At 48.5% G+C, this 13,847-nt stretch overlaps 1 protein-coding gene across 2 annotated transcripts; it reads right to left on the bottom strand.

The window, feature by feature from the left end:
- Positions 1-225: 225 nt before the first annotated feature.
- Positions 226-13,229, bottom strand: IGF2BP1 (insulin like growth factor 2 mRNA binding protein 1). Of its 2 annotated transcripts, none has more exons than XM_090290527.1 (12): positions 13,184-13,229; positions 10,570-10,633; positions 9,035-9,316; positions 7,635-7,769; positions 6,882-7,004; positions 6,001-6,136; positions 5,009-5,131; positions 4,549-4,665; positions 3,658-3,732; positions 2,751-2,882; positions 2,398-2,511; positions 226-1,507 (listed from the first exon to the last, which is right to left on the bottom strand). In XM_090290527.1, the coding sequence occupies exons 3-12, from the start codon at positions 9,307-9,309 to the stop codon at positions 1,415-1,417; spliced, it is 1,323 nt and encodes a 440-aa protein (XP_090146653.1). In that variant the 5' UTR covers positions 9,310-9,316; positions 10,570-10,633; positions 13,184-13,229; the 3' UTR covers positions 226-1,414. The 2 variants fall into 2 exon arrangements, with proteins under 2 accessions (XP_090146653.1, XP_090146652.1); XM_090290526.1 differs by having other exon boundaries at positions 4,549-4,668.
- Positions 13,230-13,847: the final 618 nt, after the last annotated feature.

Consider the following 13,847-nt stretch of genomic DNA (forward strand, 5'->3'; position numbering starts at 1 on the left):
GGCTGAACGTCCAACTGGATCTTATTGCGGCTGGTAAGTTAATAAAGTGTATTTACCCCTTTGTGCATAATAGGTTGCTGGTATTCTGAACTTTGTTTTTTAGGCACACCTTTCCTCAGGCCAGTGAGTCACGGAGGCAGAAGCCATCAGTTAAATATGCCTCTAGGATAAAAACAGAAGCAAATACTCTCCAATTTATTGAATCTTCATAATTTATGCCAGATGATGAACTTTAGCTTTATTGGGAGCTCAGGGTTGGGTTCCGCATCCCATCACCACCAAAAGAACAGTGCCGTGGGTGGGGGGAAGCGTCCCGCAACCCCTGCCTCTGGGAACCAGCCCTCATGGGAGCACATGGGCTGGGGTGAGGGCACAGTGGCAGCCTTTGGGGCCACTCAAGTCCTCCATGGAACTGAGACTTTATCAAGGGGAGAAGTGTCCCCTTCCCAGTGCTCATATCCAATCATTAAAATAGACTTTAAAAAAATATAAAATCTGCCTGAGAATGATGGGAATCAGGGACAGTACAGTGGTCGGCCCCTATCCCACTGAGCATTCAGTACCACCCATGTGCACCTCGACATGATGTGGGACCTGCAGGTTGGAGGGATGTGACTGGGGCAGGGAATCTTGGTGGGGAAGCCCCAGCAGAGTGGGGGAACTTTTAATTGTGCCAATTTTCCAAGGTGGTGATCTGGAATAGATCAGCCACAAGGGCACTCCTTTTAAACGTGGATTACTATATTTTAATATCTTTCTCCCCCATTCTTTATTCCTTGCTGTTCTTGTAGGTTGGTTGGTTAGGGAGGGACTGGAATTAAACTACAGATGCCGATGTGTCTTCTCCCTTTGAGTCAATAACGTATGTTAAGCGATGAATTCATTCTCACTTTTTCTGGCAGCAGTAAAGATAAAACAATTAGTGTGAGTATAGGAAGAGGCCATGTCAGGGCATGAGAATGTAGAGGTATTTTAATCAACAGACCAAGCAAGAGAAGGTTGGAAGGATTTTAGGGTCAAGAAGCAAACCATCCTTTGAGGCTGATTAAAACACCCCTCTGCATGTTTTAAAAACCTGAAGGAAATTTTATTTCTCTTCCCACTGGGATCTGGTCCACGCTCTCGATGGGACCTGAAGAACTTACTTAAAACAATCCACGTTTAAAAGCACCCTGAGCTAGAATTTCCATGGTGACACCCTGAGGGGCGGGCAGTGCTGGGCCAATCGGTTGGGTGTTTGGGGCAGAGAGATCAGGGTTCCTCACTGGAACATCTTTCTCAAACAAGTGGGCAAACCTGATCTATATCCCGGCCCAAGTGTCCCTGATTCCCACTCATTCTCAGGCCTGCTGGGGAGAACGCGCTCTCGATCTCAGCCCGTCGTCCTCGAGCCGATGTGGTGGGCAGGGGCTGGTCACTTCCTCCGTGCCTGAGCCTGGTTACTCTGTCCCTTTTGGTGCAGCTGTTTAACTTGAGCCAGGATGTCTCGGATCTTCCTCTGAGCCATCTGCAGAAAGCACAGGCGAGGAGAGAGTGGGGACCTCCAAAGGTAAGGAAGGAGACAGCCTTCCACAGGGAGAGGGGTCCTAGGGACCCAGACATCAGCCACAAACAGGACACATAGGACTTCGAAGAGGAGGACTGAGGATTAGAGTGGCCTATGTCTCTCTGCCTCCGAGTGGACCCCGAGCACCCACTGGATAATATAGTGGGGGCGGGGGGGTAGATTTATTCAGAATTTAAAACTTAACAACAAAGTTGCCATGTTACTGAACCTACAATGTAACTCCTAGTTTCCAGATAAATGTTGATCAAAGTGTCATTAACTTGAAGACCTTGTCACAAATCACAGCTCCACTACACATGTAAATATCCCCAGGAAAGTGGATAAAATGCCCGGAGATGGATTAGCTACTGCCACTGTGGAAATGGGCAAAATACCAAGGAATTTTTGCTCTTTCTTAAAAAGGTCTTTTCCCTGAGAACAAAGTTTTATAAGGAAAATCAATGGCAAAGTACAATTCACTTGACAGAAGTGTCCCAGAACATCTCCTTCCCATGAACCAGACTGGGTGATAAAGTATCAATTTCTTTTCTTATCCAGTGCACAAAATGGTTAGGGAAGGACTATGGTTAAATAACATGAAGGATCACTAATAAATAATGTATAATATTTAAAGTTATGTAACATACAATTATTGCAAACACATTAAAGTTGTCAAATCACTTTCCCTAGGGAATCTCAGAGGGAATAACTCCTGCCCCTCGAGGAGAACAAGCCAACCGAGAGGCAGGCAGAGTCACAGGACCTGTCAGGTCGTTTTGGGCAACCTCTGGAGTCTTGCGTATCTGACCCTGGGCTCCTGCACCCTCCCGAATGGGGACTGCCTCATATACCTGGCTGGCATAGAAATGGCCGATGATCTTAACGATGACCTGGTCGTTCTCATCAGGGGTCTGGTCTCTTGGCACCACCACCTCAGCTGCTGTCAAATTCTGCAACTCATTCACCTGGGGGTAGGGTGGGCAGAGGAGCTCAAGTTGCCATTAAGAAAGCCTGGGTAGGCTTAGAGGGAGGGGCAAGAGGGTGACTAGTAGGTGAAAACTGGGAGTCAGAAGCTGAATTTGGGGAGCAGAATCAAGGAAATGGACAAACTGGGAGTCCTAAGATTGGGCAGGGTAGGTCATGGTAGAGCCACTGCGTTTGCGGACCAAGATCCAGAACTTTCAAGGTGGCCCTCACAGCTTACCGTTTTGCCACCTTTACCAATAACCCGGCCGGCTGCTGATGCTGGTACCCGGATATGGGTTTCCAGCTTTACTTCCTCCTTGGGACCAAAGAAATTCTCCTCCTTGAGTTTTCCGTAAATTCTTCCCTGAGCCTGAGAAGAGGAGGTCACTGTTAATCTCGGGCCACACATATGTGACAAATATGAAGTGTAGTCCCCAAGCTCCACCCAACCCTCTTCAGGCCCCTGAGCCCATCCCACCTGGGGGTGGAGCAACCATCTAGGTCAGGGAAAAGGAAAAGGTCAACAGCATTGACCCATCAGTGTCCCTTCTGCTTATCTCTCCAGGAGAACTTGGGTAGAGTAACCAAATACCTTCCTAGAGGAGGGGGTTCAGTTTGGAAAAATAGGCTACAAACCCGGCCTGTGGGATTCTGGGATAACTGTTTATTTGAACAAGGCAGGAGCTAGCAAGTCAGGTCCGAGGGGCAGCTGATCGAGTGACTCAGAGGAAAGGCTCTCGGACATTCGATGCAGCCTGCAGAGCTGTCCCCATTCTCCGTCCCTATCAGGCTAAGTTCTCCACCCCTGTCAGCTCTTTGGCTGTCTGACCAGAAGTTCGAGAACTCAGGGATGTCGTAGAGACATAAAGGAGAGAAGAGAATTTGGCATCAAAGGCCTTCCTTAGTAACTAAGGCGGAGTGCAAGGAAGAAGCCTCAGACTTCCCTCTTTCCCATATGCCTGCTGACCTTTAAGAAGTAACGAGGGAAGTAGAAGTCAATAGAAATGAAGTTCGATGCCAGTTGTAAAGCGGCCTTGCAGCCCTATATCCTGCAGGGAAGCTTCAAAATGGGGACGGACTTGCACCATCACCACCCCGAGTCAATTCCAATGTGTCCAGCTTAGAAAAACAATCAAGATCAGAACCTTGAATTGGGCCTCTGGGGGTCCAGTGATAATGACCATACGAACTTTGGAGTCAGGCGTTTCTGGAGGAGCGATCTGCAAAGCAAAGAGCTGGTCACAGAGGCATCCTCTCTCTCCACTGCGCCGGTCCTCCTACCCCTGCCCGACTCCCACTACCCACTTCTGAGGACATGGGAGGGAAGGAAGAAGAGCCTAAACCCCAAGGTCGTCGCCCCTGCACCAAAACTGTTTCAGTGACGTTATGTAAGCAAGCTCCCTGCCCCCCACAAGGTCCTGGAGAGGTCCCAGTGGAGTCTTGCCAAGGGGAGGGCACAGATGAGATGACCAATGAAGGGAGGGCAGTGACTGCACGTCCCTAGAGAACAAACACGGCTTTTCACCAAAATTTGAGGATCATTGAAACAAATGCATTTAGCCTGTGAAATTTAACACCACCTTTGTTTCCCTGTGATAGTCCCCCTCCTCTCTCCACGGGACCCTGGCCAGGGGAAGGTAAAGACAGCTGCTAGCATTCACTGAGTAACCACTGCCCACCAGGCACGGACCAAGCCAGGGGCTTCGGCTGCACTACTTCCTAGTGCTACGGTGACTGTTATACTGATGAGGAAACTGAGGCTCAAGTCCTACAGCCCAGGAATGGGGATTTGAACCCGTGTCAGTCTGTGGCAGAACCTAACCTCTCTCTCTAGGCTATAATACTGCCCGCCCCCTAGCCTGAAAATCTGAAAGACGTCTGTGGAGAACCTTGCAAGGTCAAAAGCTAAGGAGACTGCGATTCCACAGGTCAAAGGCCCCAACACCTGTCACACAGGGCGCCTGGAACAAAGGCAGAGGGCGATGGAAGCAGAGTGCTCCCCCATCGGGGACGGGGAAGGAGACAGAGCCAATCACCTTGATGGAGGCACTGGCAAAACGGGAGAGCTGTTTGATGTGCTGGCCCTTCTTGCCGATGATGGCGCCCACCGCCTGGGCAGGAATGAACACCTGCACCATCTCCTGCTCCGGAGCCTGCTACCAAGACAACGCATGTCATTATCGAGAGCCAAGCCCCATGGCCCAGAAGCCCCTCTACACCCCTGCCATGCATCCTCAAGGAGAAAGGGCTACATCTTCTTTGGCCCTCCCTATGCCCAGCAGGGATGAAGGGAAGCAGCTGGGCAAGAGGAAGAGGAGGAGAAAAAAAGAAGAGTGCTGCTAGCATCCCTAGCAGCATCAGAGACTGCCCTCTAGAGTTAGGGTCTCAAGTGCCACCAAGGGTTGGGAACAATGTAGAAGCAGCAGCCTCAGACCTCCCTTCCCTCTTCCCAGAAATCCCCAAGCAGGGAGCCAGGACGGGCCCATGTGCACCTACCATAAAGGAGCTATAGGGCGCAGCTCCGGTGACACTGCTGGGAGGTGGCGGGACTGCACTGGACGAGGCTGGGAAAAGCCCCACAGCAGCTAAGTTCAGGCCAGGGATGAGATGAGACTGCAACTGGGGAAGGAAGGTGAGGAGGAGGGGTGAGCTCATTCTGACGAGGCTGGTGGTCCCGTGTGTAGGCCAAAACCAGAAGAATTACATGCATTTCCACAAACAGCTTCCTACACTCTCACTCTTCCCACGCACGTATGGACTTAAGGTGTGGAGTTGTAAGTGATATGGTGTTCTCACTAGACTGAGAACTAGCAATGCCAACCAGTTTTATTCTGTCAGAGGTACATCCTCTGGCCCTGGCCAGTGTGACTCAGCTGGGTGTCATCCTGCAACGCAAAAGGTCGCTGGTTCGATTCCCAGTCAGGGCGTATGCCTGAGCTGCAGGTTCAATCCCTGTTCAGGGCGCAACCGGTCAACGTTTCTCTCGCATCGATATGTCTCTTCCTCCCTCCCTTCCCCTCTCTCTAAAAATAAATAAATAAGAAATAGTCCACCCTCTGGTTCAGTCCACTCTGAGACAGATGACAAACTCATAGCCTATGTGAGGAGTGGCAGGAACAGATGTCCATTTGACTTCCAGCCTAGGACTCACTCTTTTGGTTACCTAACCTACATCCTCGCTCCCCTTTGAAAAACAGATGAAAATGATGGGACTGTCTATCCACGAAAGTATACACACATACAAATTTTACACATAATTATAGGAGGATCGCAGATCTCAAACCCCAAAATTAAAAGCCCTTCCCCAAGAATCAAATGAACAACCCCTATTAATTAAATTTAAAAGCCTTTTTCCAATAAATCGAGGTCCAAAGGCAAAGTAAGTCCTCCAAGTCCACACAGAGCCTGGCATGCCGGCCCCGCAAGGAGGAGCCATGCTGCTGCAGCGCAGGATCGGGGAAGGGCGGGCAGCAGGGCCTGGCACTCACACTCATGGCAGCCACGTCGTTCTCATAGGCCTCCCGAACTTTCTTCATTATCTCCTGCTCAGCCCTGCAGCAGTTCTCAATGGCCCCCTTCACGGTGATGGTCCTCTCGGGGTTGTAGAGGGTAAGGTCCTGCAGCCTGGAGGGACAGCAGGGCAGCGTCACCCGTCCACCCCCAGGACAGGCCCAGGCCCCAGCTGGGGATGAGTCTCAGCTCCAGTGCTGCAGCTGTTTCTAACTTTTGCCGAACAGCTGCCTCTGGCCTTTGGTTTGTAACCAAGCAGAATGAAGTACAGGAAGACGAGAACATCCAACTGAAACCCCTTCATTTGTGAGGAATCCAAACACAGGCTGTCATCATAGGTGAAACAAGATGCTCCTGTCCCAGCTGGTTCAAGGTCATCCATTTTCGGTGCTTTTTTGGAACAGAGCAGAGCTTGCCCACCAGCAAGTCTCTGATGACATGAAGACACACGGAGCTCAGAAGAACTAAGCCACCCTCCTCTTATCTTTGGTCCTTCCCAGAGAGGCAGGCCACTGTGTGTGCTGTCCTCAGAAAAGGACCTAGATTCGTTCCCCTCTCACACGTGCTTGAAACCCCAAAGCCCTGGCTCTGAGCGGCAGCCTCTCCCCCCGAAATGCAGAGCACCGGAGAGCAGAGGACTAAGGAGGCAGCACCCTAACCACAGCCCCCGGCCCCACCGCAGCGGCGATGCAAGAGCCCCAGCCCGATGGAAAGCAATGCTCTTAGCCACGCACGTCTCTGATTCTTCAATAGGAAGAAACTGCCTCCAACTTACGGGGCAAGTATGAAGGCCCAATAATGAAATACGCCCGGCCCCAGGCGCCCCACTCACAAAGAAGGAAATACACGAGTGCCTTACGAGGAGATGGTGATTTTCGTCTCTGTGTCCTGCTCCACCTTCTTCAGGTTGCGCCCCTCCTTGCCAATGAGACGCCCCACAAAGTTATTATGCGCCAGGATCTTCAGGGGAACCTCGTCAGCCCTTTGAGAGACACGGGAAGAAGTGAGGGGCAAGAGGTCCTTAAAAAAAAGGTGGGTCATGTGGAGACTCAGCCATCATGCCACCCCAGTGAGGTTTTTAGGACTAAATCACATTTAGAAGAGTACTGGCATCAGCAGATGAGTGGCTGCTTAGGGACAGAGAAACAGGGTCGTAGGGAGGGATGGGTGGCCAAGGAGCACAAAAACAATGTGGGCAATGGATATGGTATGTTTATCATCTTAATTGTGGTGATGGTTTTACAGGTACATACATAGTAAAAACCATCCAATCGTACACTTTAAAATAGCCACACTTCAATTCTCTTAGTTATATAAAAAAATGAGTTGGGTCATGAAAATGATAAAAAAGCAAACTATAAAATACTATGTTCATCATGACCCTATTTATGCACTTACACACATGCACATGGATACACACGCTTCCAAGTGCACTGATTTTCAAGGAGGGTATAAAAGGTGTTACTTGTGGGAAAGAAGGTTTCTTTTCTCAGTTTATAACCTTTTGTATAGTTCTGACTACGTGTCCTTATCTCTGTACTCTTGCTCATTAAAAGCGTGTTGGGTCAGGAAGATGGCAGTCTCCACATTCTTAGAAAAGCTAAAGCCTTACGTTTTGGTGTCCTTTGCCTCCTTGTGCATGATCTCCAAGATCATCTTACAGGCGGAGGAGCAGCCCTCGGGGGTCGAGTGAACACTGATGGCCTTCTCTGCAGCACCTGCGTTCTCCTTCCTGTGCACGTCTATCCTGAAGACCACAGGGACAAAGATGGTCAGTTAGTTGTTGCTGAGGGAGGCGGGTCTTTCTCAGGCTCCCCCAACCTCTCCTCAATCAAAGGCACAGGAGCCTCTCTTCTTGGAATACGGCAGAATTGGGGAGGGCAAAGAAAAGAGCCAGGGACATGTGATCAGCCTGTTGCTCTCAACCCTGTCTTAATCAGGAGGTGGTGGTTGCAATGATGGCATCTGTCATGGAAATGCAGGGCTCGGGGTCCAGAGCCCATGATTCTAATTTGTGCATGCTAGATTTCCCCCTTGAAACAACTATAAAGGGAAGGCACGCTGTCCCAAAATTAAGAGTACAGTAGTCCCTCTCTGTATCATGGTCCATTTATTGTGGCCTCACTGTATTGCGGGATTTTTTAAAGTATTATATTTAATTATTTATCATGGATTTTTCGCTACATCACGGGATTTTACGCTATATCACGGGATTTTACGGTACTGTATACGTTTGTTAAAGTTACATAGGTTTAAGAGTGTAGAATATGTTTAAAAAGAACATAAGTAGTGTTTATAAAAGTGTGGGAAAAGTTAATAAGGGACTGGGAACGGTTTATAAGTGTGTGGGAAGGGTTTATAAAGCCTTAATATATATATAAATACTAAAATAAATGTAAGGTTCCTACTTCGCGGATTTTCACCTATTGCAGTGCGGGGGGGTGTCTAGAACGTAATACCCGCGGTAAGTGAGAAGTGAGGGAATACTGTACATAATGAAGGATGTATTATGAATAAGGACATAATGTGACCTAGTCTTTCCCAGAGTACACTGATCAGCTGTACAGATTAGAGAAGAGGGGTAGTGGCTGTGGTGGAAGGGGAAATGGGACCGAATTAGGACCTGTGACTGAGGGCCCGGACTCTGACCAGGCTGACCAGCCCTACTGGCACCTGTAAGTGGAACTGAAATCACAGAGCACTACAGAATGACTGACTCATTCTGTTTGCTTGCTGTGACTTTCTCTGAGGAATTTTAGAACCCTTCTACCAGCAGTACAAGGCCCAGCAACTACCACCACATGGGCACCCCATGCCCAGTCTACCTCCCCACCTGTCCCCACCCACCTAGGAGGCTGGGATGGGAAACAGTGACTCCTGAATGGAAAAGAAGGAACGTGTTCCCAGCAACATTTTCTACTGACGCTGTGCTTCCAGGAGGTACCCACCTCCCCAGGTATAAACCACTGTATTTCCTGGCCCCATCTCCATCCCCCAACAGCCAAGACTCACTTGGACTGGGTCTGTTTTGTGATATTGCGGATGGTGGCGCCCTCCTTGCCAATGATGGCACCCACATACTGGGTGGGCACCAGGAGCCGCAGTGGGATATCTACTTGCTGTTGCTTGGCAGGAGCCCCGGCTGCCACAGGTGAGCCCTGGCGAGGCTGACCCCGGGGGCCAAAGCCTCCTCGGCGCCCATTCTCAGGACCCTGTGCTATCTGCTCATCAGGAATATAGGAGACCTTCAAGGCGTGGTTCTCCAGCTGGTGGCCATTCAGCTTCATGATGGCTCTGGGGAGAGAGAGAGAGAATCTACTAGTCACTCCAACCCACGCCATTCACACCAAATGCCCCCCATGGGTAAAGCATTCTACTGGGTCACAGCATGGAACACACTTAAGAAAGGGATACGACCACCTGTCTACCACTCCCACCTCCACCTCAGAGAACTTCCAATCTAAATGGCTTAAAATATCAAAGGGAAATGTAAATTAGTTATTTGTGCTTAATTTTGGGATGAGCTTGCCAACTTCAGCCAAATTACCTATTTTGAGTCATGTGGTTCATGATAAATGAATAAACACAAATAAAAAGAATAACACAATATTTGTGTTTATACTTACTGAGTCTGACACCTTCTATGTTCAAAGAAACTATGGGGGGAAAGTTAAGAGCTGGAAACAGAATGGCTTGCTAACCACATGGAATCAGGAGTTTAAGTGTATCTGGGGTGTCTGCAAAATGGGTGAATAACAATGAAGGGAGGGGTCAAGCCCCATCCATCCCAGACCTGTCACTGGTTAGAAATGTGAGGAAGGCAACAAGTAGGGGAGAGGTAAGCAGTGACATGATCTTGCCAGCCTAAAAACCACAGATTGGCCACAGGGGGCAGTAGGAACTTCCAGAAAATTCTGAGCCCAAGAGGCATCTAAAATAAAATGGTATTTGAGAAAGCGGTGGGACTTCATAGTGTAGTCTAAGTTGGAGGAAACAGAAAGGACAGAGGCAGCATAAAGAAGCAAGAACCCCCTCAACAGCAAAGTGTGGCAAACGCCTGTAACACGGTCTATATACACATAAACAGGTAAATGAGTAACACGTACAAGTTACTTTGTCAAGGCCAGTGGGTGAGAAGTGTTAATTGCTCAACCAAAGGGATAAGGAGCTAGAAGTATGGGTGTAGGGGGGCTGAAAGGCCCCCAGCAAGCATAAACTGGGCTCACCGGGATCGCTACAATAAAATGTCTGCCCCACCACATCCTACGTTAACTCGTCTTTTTAAAAAATGTAGCAGTTCCTCCTCTCTATCACTAGGTGGCACCATCAACACAGCAAATCCCTGAAGTTCTCAGGCAACCAGAGATCTCTCAGAAGCCAACCTCTTCTACAGAAGACTTCCCACCCTCCCCGGGAGCTTTTTGGGCCCTTTGAAACTATTTGCCATCAACCCCAATGAGTTACTGAACCTTCGAGATTCCTGAACCAACAATCCAGCAACATCCCACAAAGACCCTCCCAGCCCCACTTTCCCACAGCCTACTCACTGCCTGGTCTGTTCCCGGTTGGAATAGGTGACATTCACCACGGCCGTCTCACTCTCTGTGTTCACTGGGGGAGCAAAGCAGAGTCCAGGGTTAGAGCAGTGAAACCTAGAGGTGTCACTAGCGAACCCTGTGTGTTAAAAGCTCGTCCTTCGGTATTGTGAGGTAAAGAAGGCACCTGCATGTGGCAGACCACCTGGAACTCATGAAAAACTTGAATGACAAGGCAAACAGTTCCCCTTCTGGCCCCTTTTACCAGAATCCCTAGAAAACTTAAATTCACCTTCTTGCAGTTTCCTTTCTATTTCTTCCTTTGATTTCCCTGCCCAGCCCCCAAGAGCTGGGTGTACAAAAGGATGTAGTCAACATATCTGCCGTTAGGCAGCAGGTCAGATGCCCACATGACAGCCTGAGATATATTTACCATTGGAAAGTTAAACTAGTTAAAAGTCAACGCACAATGAGATTAGCAATTCATAGAAGTAAACATCCCAAGCAATGGTCTTTAGGAATATGGCTTAAGAGATCTGGGCAACATCAAAACCATTTTAGAGGCCTCCCCGTCCTCAATACGTTCATCAAATGTGTGTGTACCATGACCTAGCTACATGGGCTGACGGGAGCGGCTGCTGTGGAATCCAGGGAGGGGAACGAGTGTGTCTGAATCTTTTCCAGGAGAAAGGATTGCTTTAGTATTTCAAACATCTTGACCGTGGAAATGCACACATTCAGGGCATCATAAATTCATGATGCCAGCCGTTAATCCCATCAAATTCTTCATAAGCAGCCCTTTGATTTTCATTTAATTACCATATATTCTTTCCTACAGGGAGGAGAAGGGGTTGGACTTTAGAATTCAGGCAGTCTGGCCACAGATACTTATTTTAAATAAAGTTAACCTCCTGTCTTGTGATCTTGGGTCCCCTGGGCCTGCCCAACCCTGCGGGGGAGGACATGGGCAAAAATCAAGCCTCTAACCCCCACCCCAACACGAGGAAAGGCACCTGGCCACAAAACCTCAACCCTTAACCCTTCTGGCCTCCACCAGTACCGCTCTCCCACCTCAGTGGTGAGGAAGATTCTGCAAGAATAATCTTCTGGTTAAATGGAAACACAGTAGTGAACAGAACCACTGACTTCACGGAGCTTACATTCTAGTAGGGGAGACTAAAATATGCCAACCGTAAAGAATATTGGAAGGAATTTTGTTTCAAAAGCGACATTTGAACAATCTTGAAGACCCTCTCTCTCTTGTCCAACAACTTGAAGTTTCCCATTCCGCTCTCTCCAGGTAGCAGGTATTCCCAGGTACCCCCTCCAGATGCACTGTTAGAGCTCCCTGCTGAGCTCTGGCTAGACTTCAACCAGCGCTGACTCCTGCTAGGCCTCCCACAGAGGCTAAGCCACTGCTCACTCTTGTTTGCTCAGCAGTAACTTGGCCATCAGTCTAAGCTGTGAACAGTGCTGGGCAATGGTTACCCATGCGTCCAGTTGTGTCCTGGTATTCATGACGATAAAAGGCAAGCTGTAGAGTTAGAGCAGGAGAGAGCCTGTTTGATTGATTCAGCGCTTTACCTTCCAGCAGACAAATATTTTAACTGTTTATGATTTATAGCCTGGCCTTTCCACAAAGAATTTGGAGAATATTTAAATCTTCACTAGGTGATTATCTGGGTTGCTCAAAGATCTACAAACTCAAGCTGTATTTTATCTACCTAATGACCAAGCTCTACCTTATAGCCAACCTAAGTCACTCCATTTTATTTTAGTTCATTTCCTATGAAAATGTATAATTCTTTTTTATTGCTGATTGCCTTTCCAATATCACTTTCTTAATGTCTTTTATTTATTTATTTTATTTATCTGTTTTTAGAGAGAGGGGAAAGGAGAAAGAGAGAGAAAGAAACATCAATGTGTGGTTTCCTCTCACACAACCACCAACTGGGGACCTGGCTTGCAACCTAGTCGTGTGCCCTGACTGGGAATCCGAACCAGTGACACTTGGTTCACAGGCCGACATGAAAACGTGCAATCTTAAACAATGGAGAAATCTTAGCAACATTTTTATAATCCAGAATTCTTTATTATTTCTTTCGCAGGCCCACTCTTGATTTTGCCTGCCCCTCGATGTGTACTGAAGTAATAAATCTGCCTTTTTTAATTGACCAAAGATATGTAGCTGACAATGAGTGATTCCAACAAAAAGAGACAACCATTTGATTATTCCAGCCAAAAATACTCAAGACTCTTTTAGAGAAAAAGGGCTGTTGACTTACCCAAGATAAATGCATCATTTCCATCTTAAACTACTTTTAAAATCCTAGGAGTTCTACGTTGGTTGACCCCTAGGAGTCTGGGAACCTCATGATGAGACTGAGTGATTTCGTTCAAGTCTCACATTGAATAGAGAAACCTGTTCCAGGATAAGCAGAAGAGCCAAAGCTGGGACCACAGGCCCAGGTCCCCAGTCCAGTCCCTAGTCCAGTGTATCTCCCTCTACACCACCTTCCATCTGTCTTCTGTTGGTATGCCAAGTAGATCTGCTCATGGAAAATGAGGGAGAGCAAAGACCCCCAAGTCCTCCAACGCCCGCCCCGCCGCCTTGGTCCACTCTTACCTTGTTCACAGTTCTCTACTGTTCCATACTGAGCAAGTAGGCTGTCCAGGACCTAGGAGCATGGAAAAGGGAGGACGGTTACTCTTAGCATCCCAGGAACAATCACAAGGCCGGCTACTGGACATCCCTCGTCCCAAAGCACTGGGTCCCAGGCAAAACCTTGGGTAGGGATGGAGCATCACTACCTGTTTAGTTTGCCCTTTCTGGGGTACTGATGCTGGTGGTAACCTGCCAGGGTTTCTTTGCAGACATGTACTTAAGCTCAAAGATGGATTTAAGCACCTTTTTAGAAGCAGACCTGGGACAACTAGGTCCCTAATCAACTTCTGCCATCACTAAGTTTGGGGCTCAGGGAACACCCCTCCCACCTCCTTCACTACGGAGACAATGGAGACAAAATTTCAAAGGACTAACACTGGTGGTCTTCGGATAAGGAAGAGACCCACCCAACCTTCCCTCAGTGTCCCTCTCCTAGCCCCAAGCAAACCACCAGTGGACCTCCGTGGTCATCACTGCCAAACACAGGCTGACCCAGACTTATATTCCACTCTCCCACACCATCAAGAGCCCCCCCGCACCCCATGACTTACTTCCCATCGAAGCTGGGGTGGAATATTTCGGATCTGAATTTTCCGACTCCTGAAATTAGACCAAACAGGATTTA

The sequence above is a fragment of the Furipterus horrens genome, unplaced genomic scaffold, assembly GCF_987537825.1.
Source record: "Furipterus horrens unplaced genomic scaffold, mFurHor1.1.pri manual_scaffold_11, whole genome shotgun sequence".
In the NCBI taxonomy this organism is placed as follows: Eukaryota; Metazoa; Chordata; class Mammalia; order Chiroptera; family Furipteridae; genus Furipterus; species Furipterus horrens.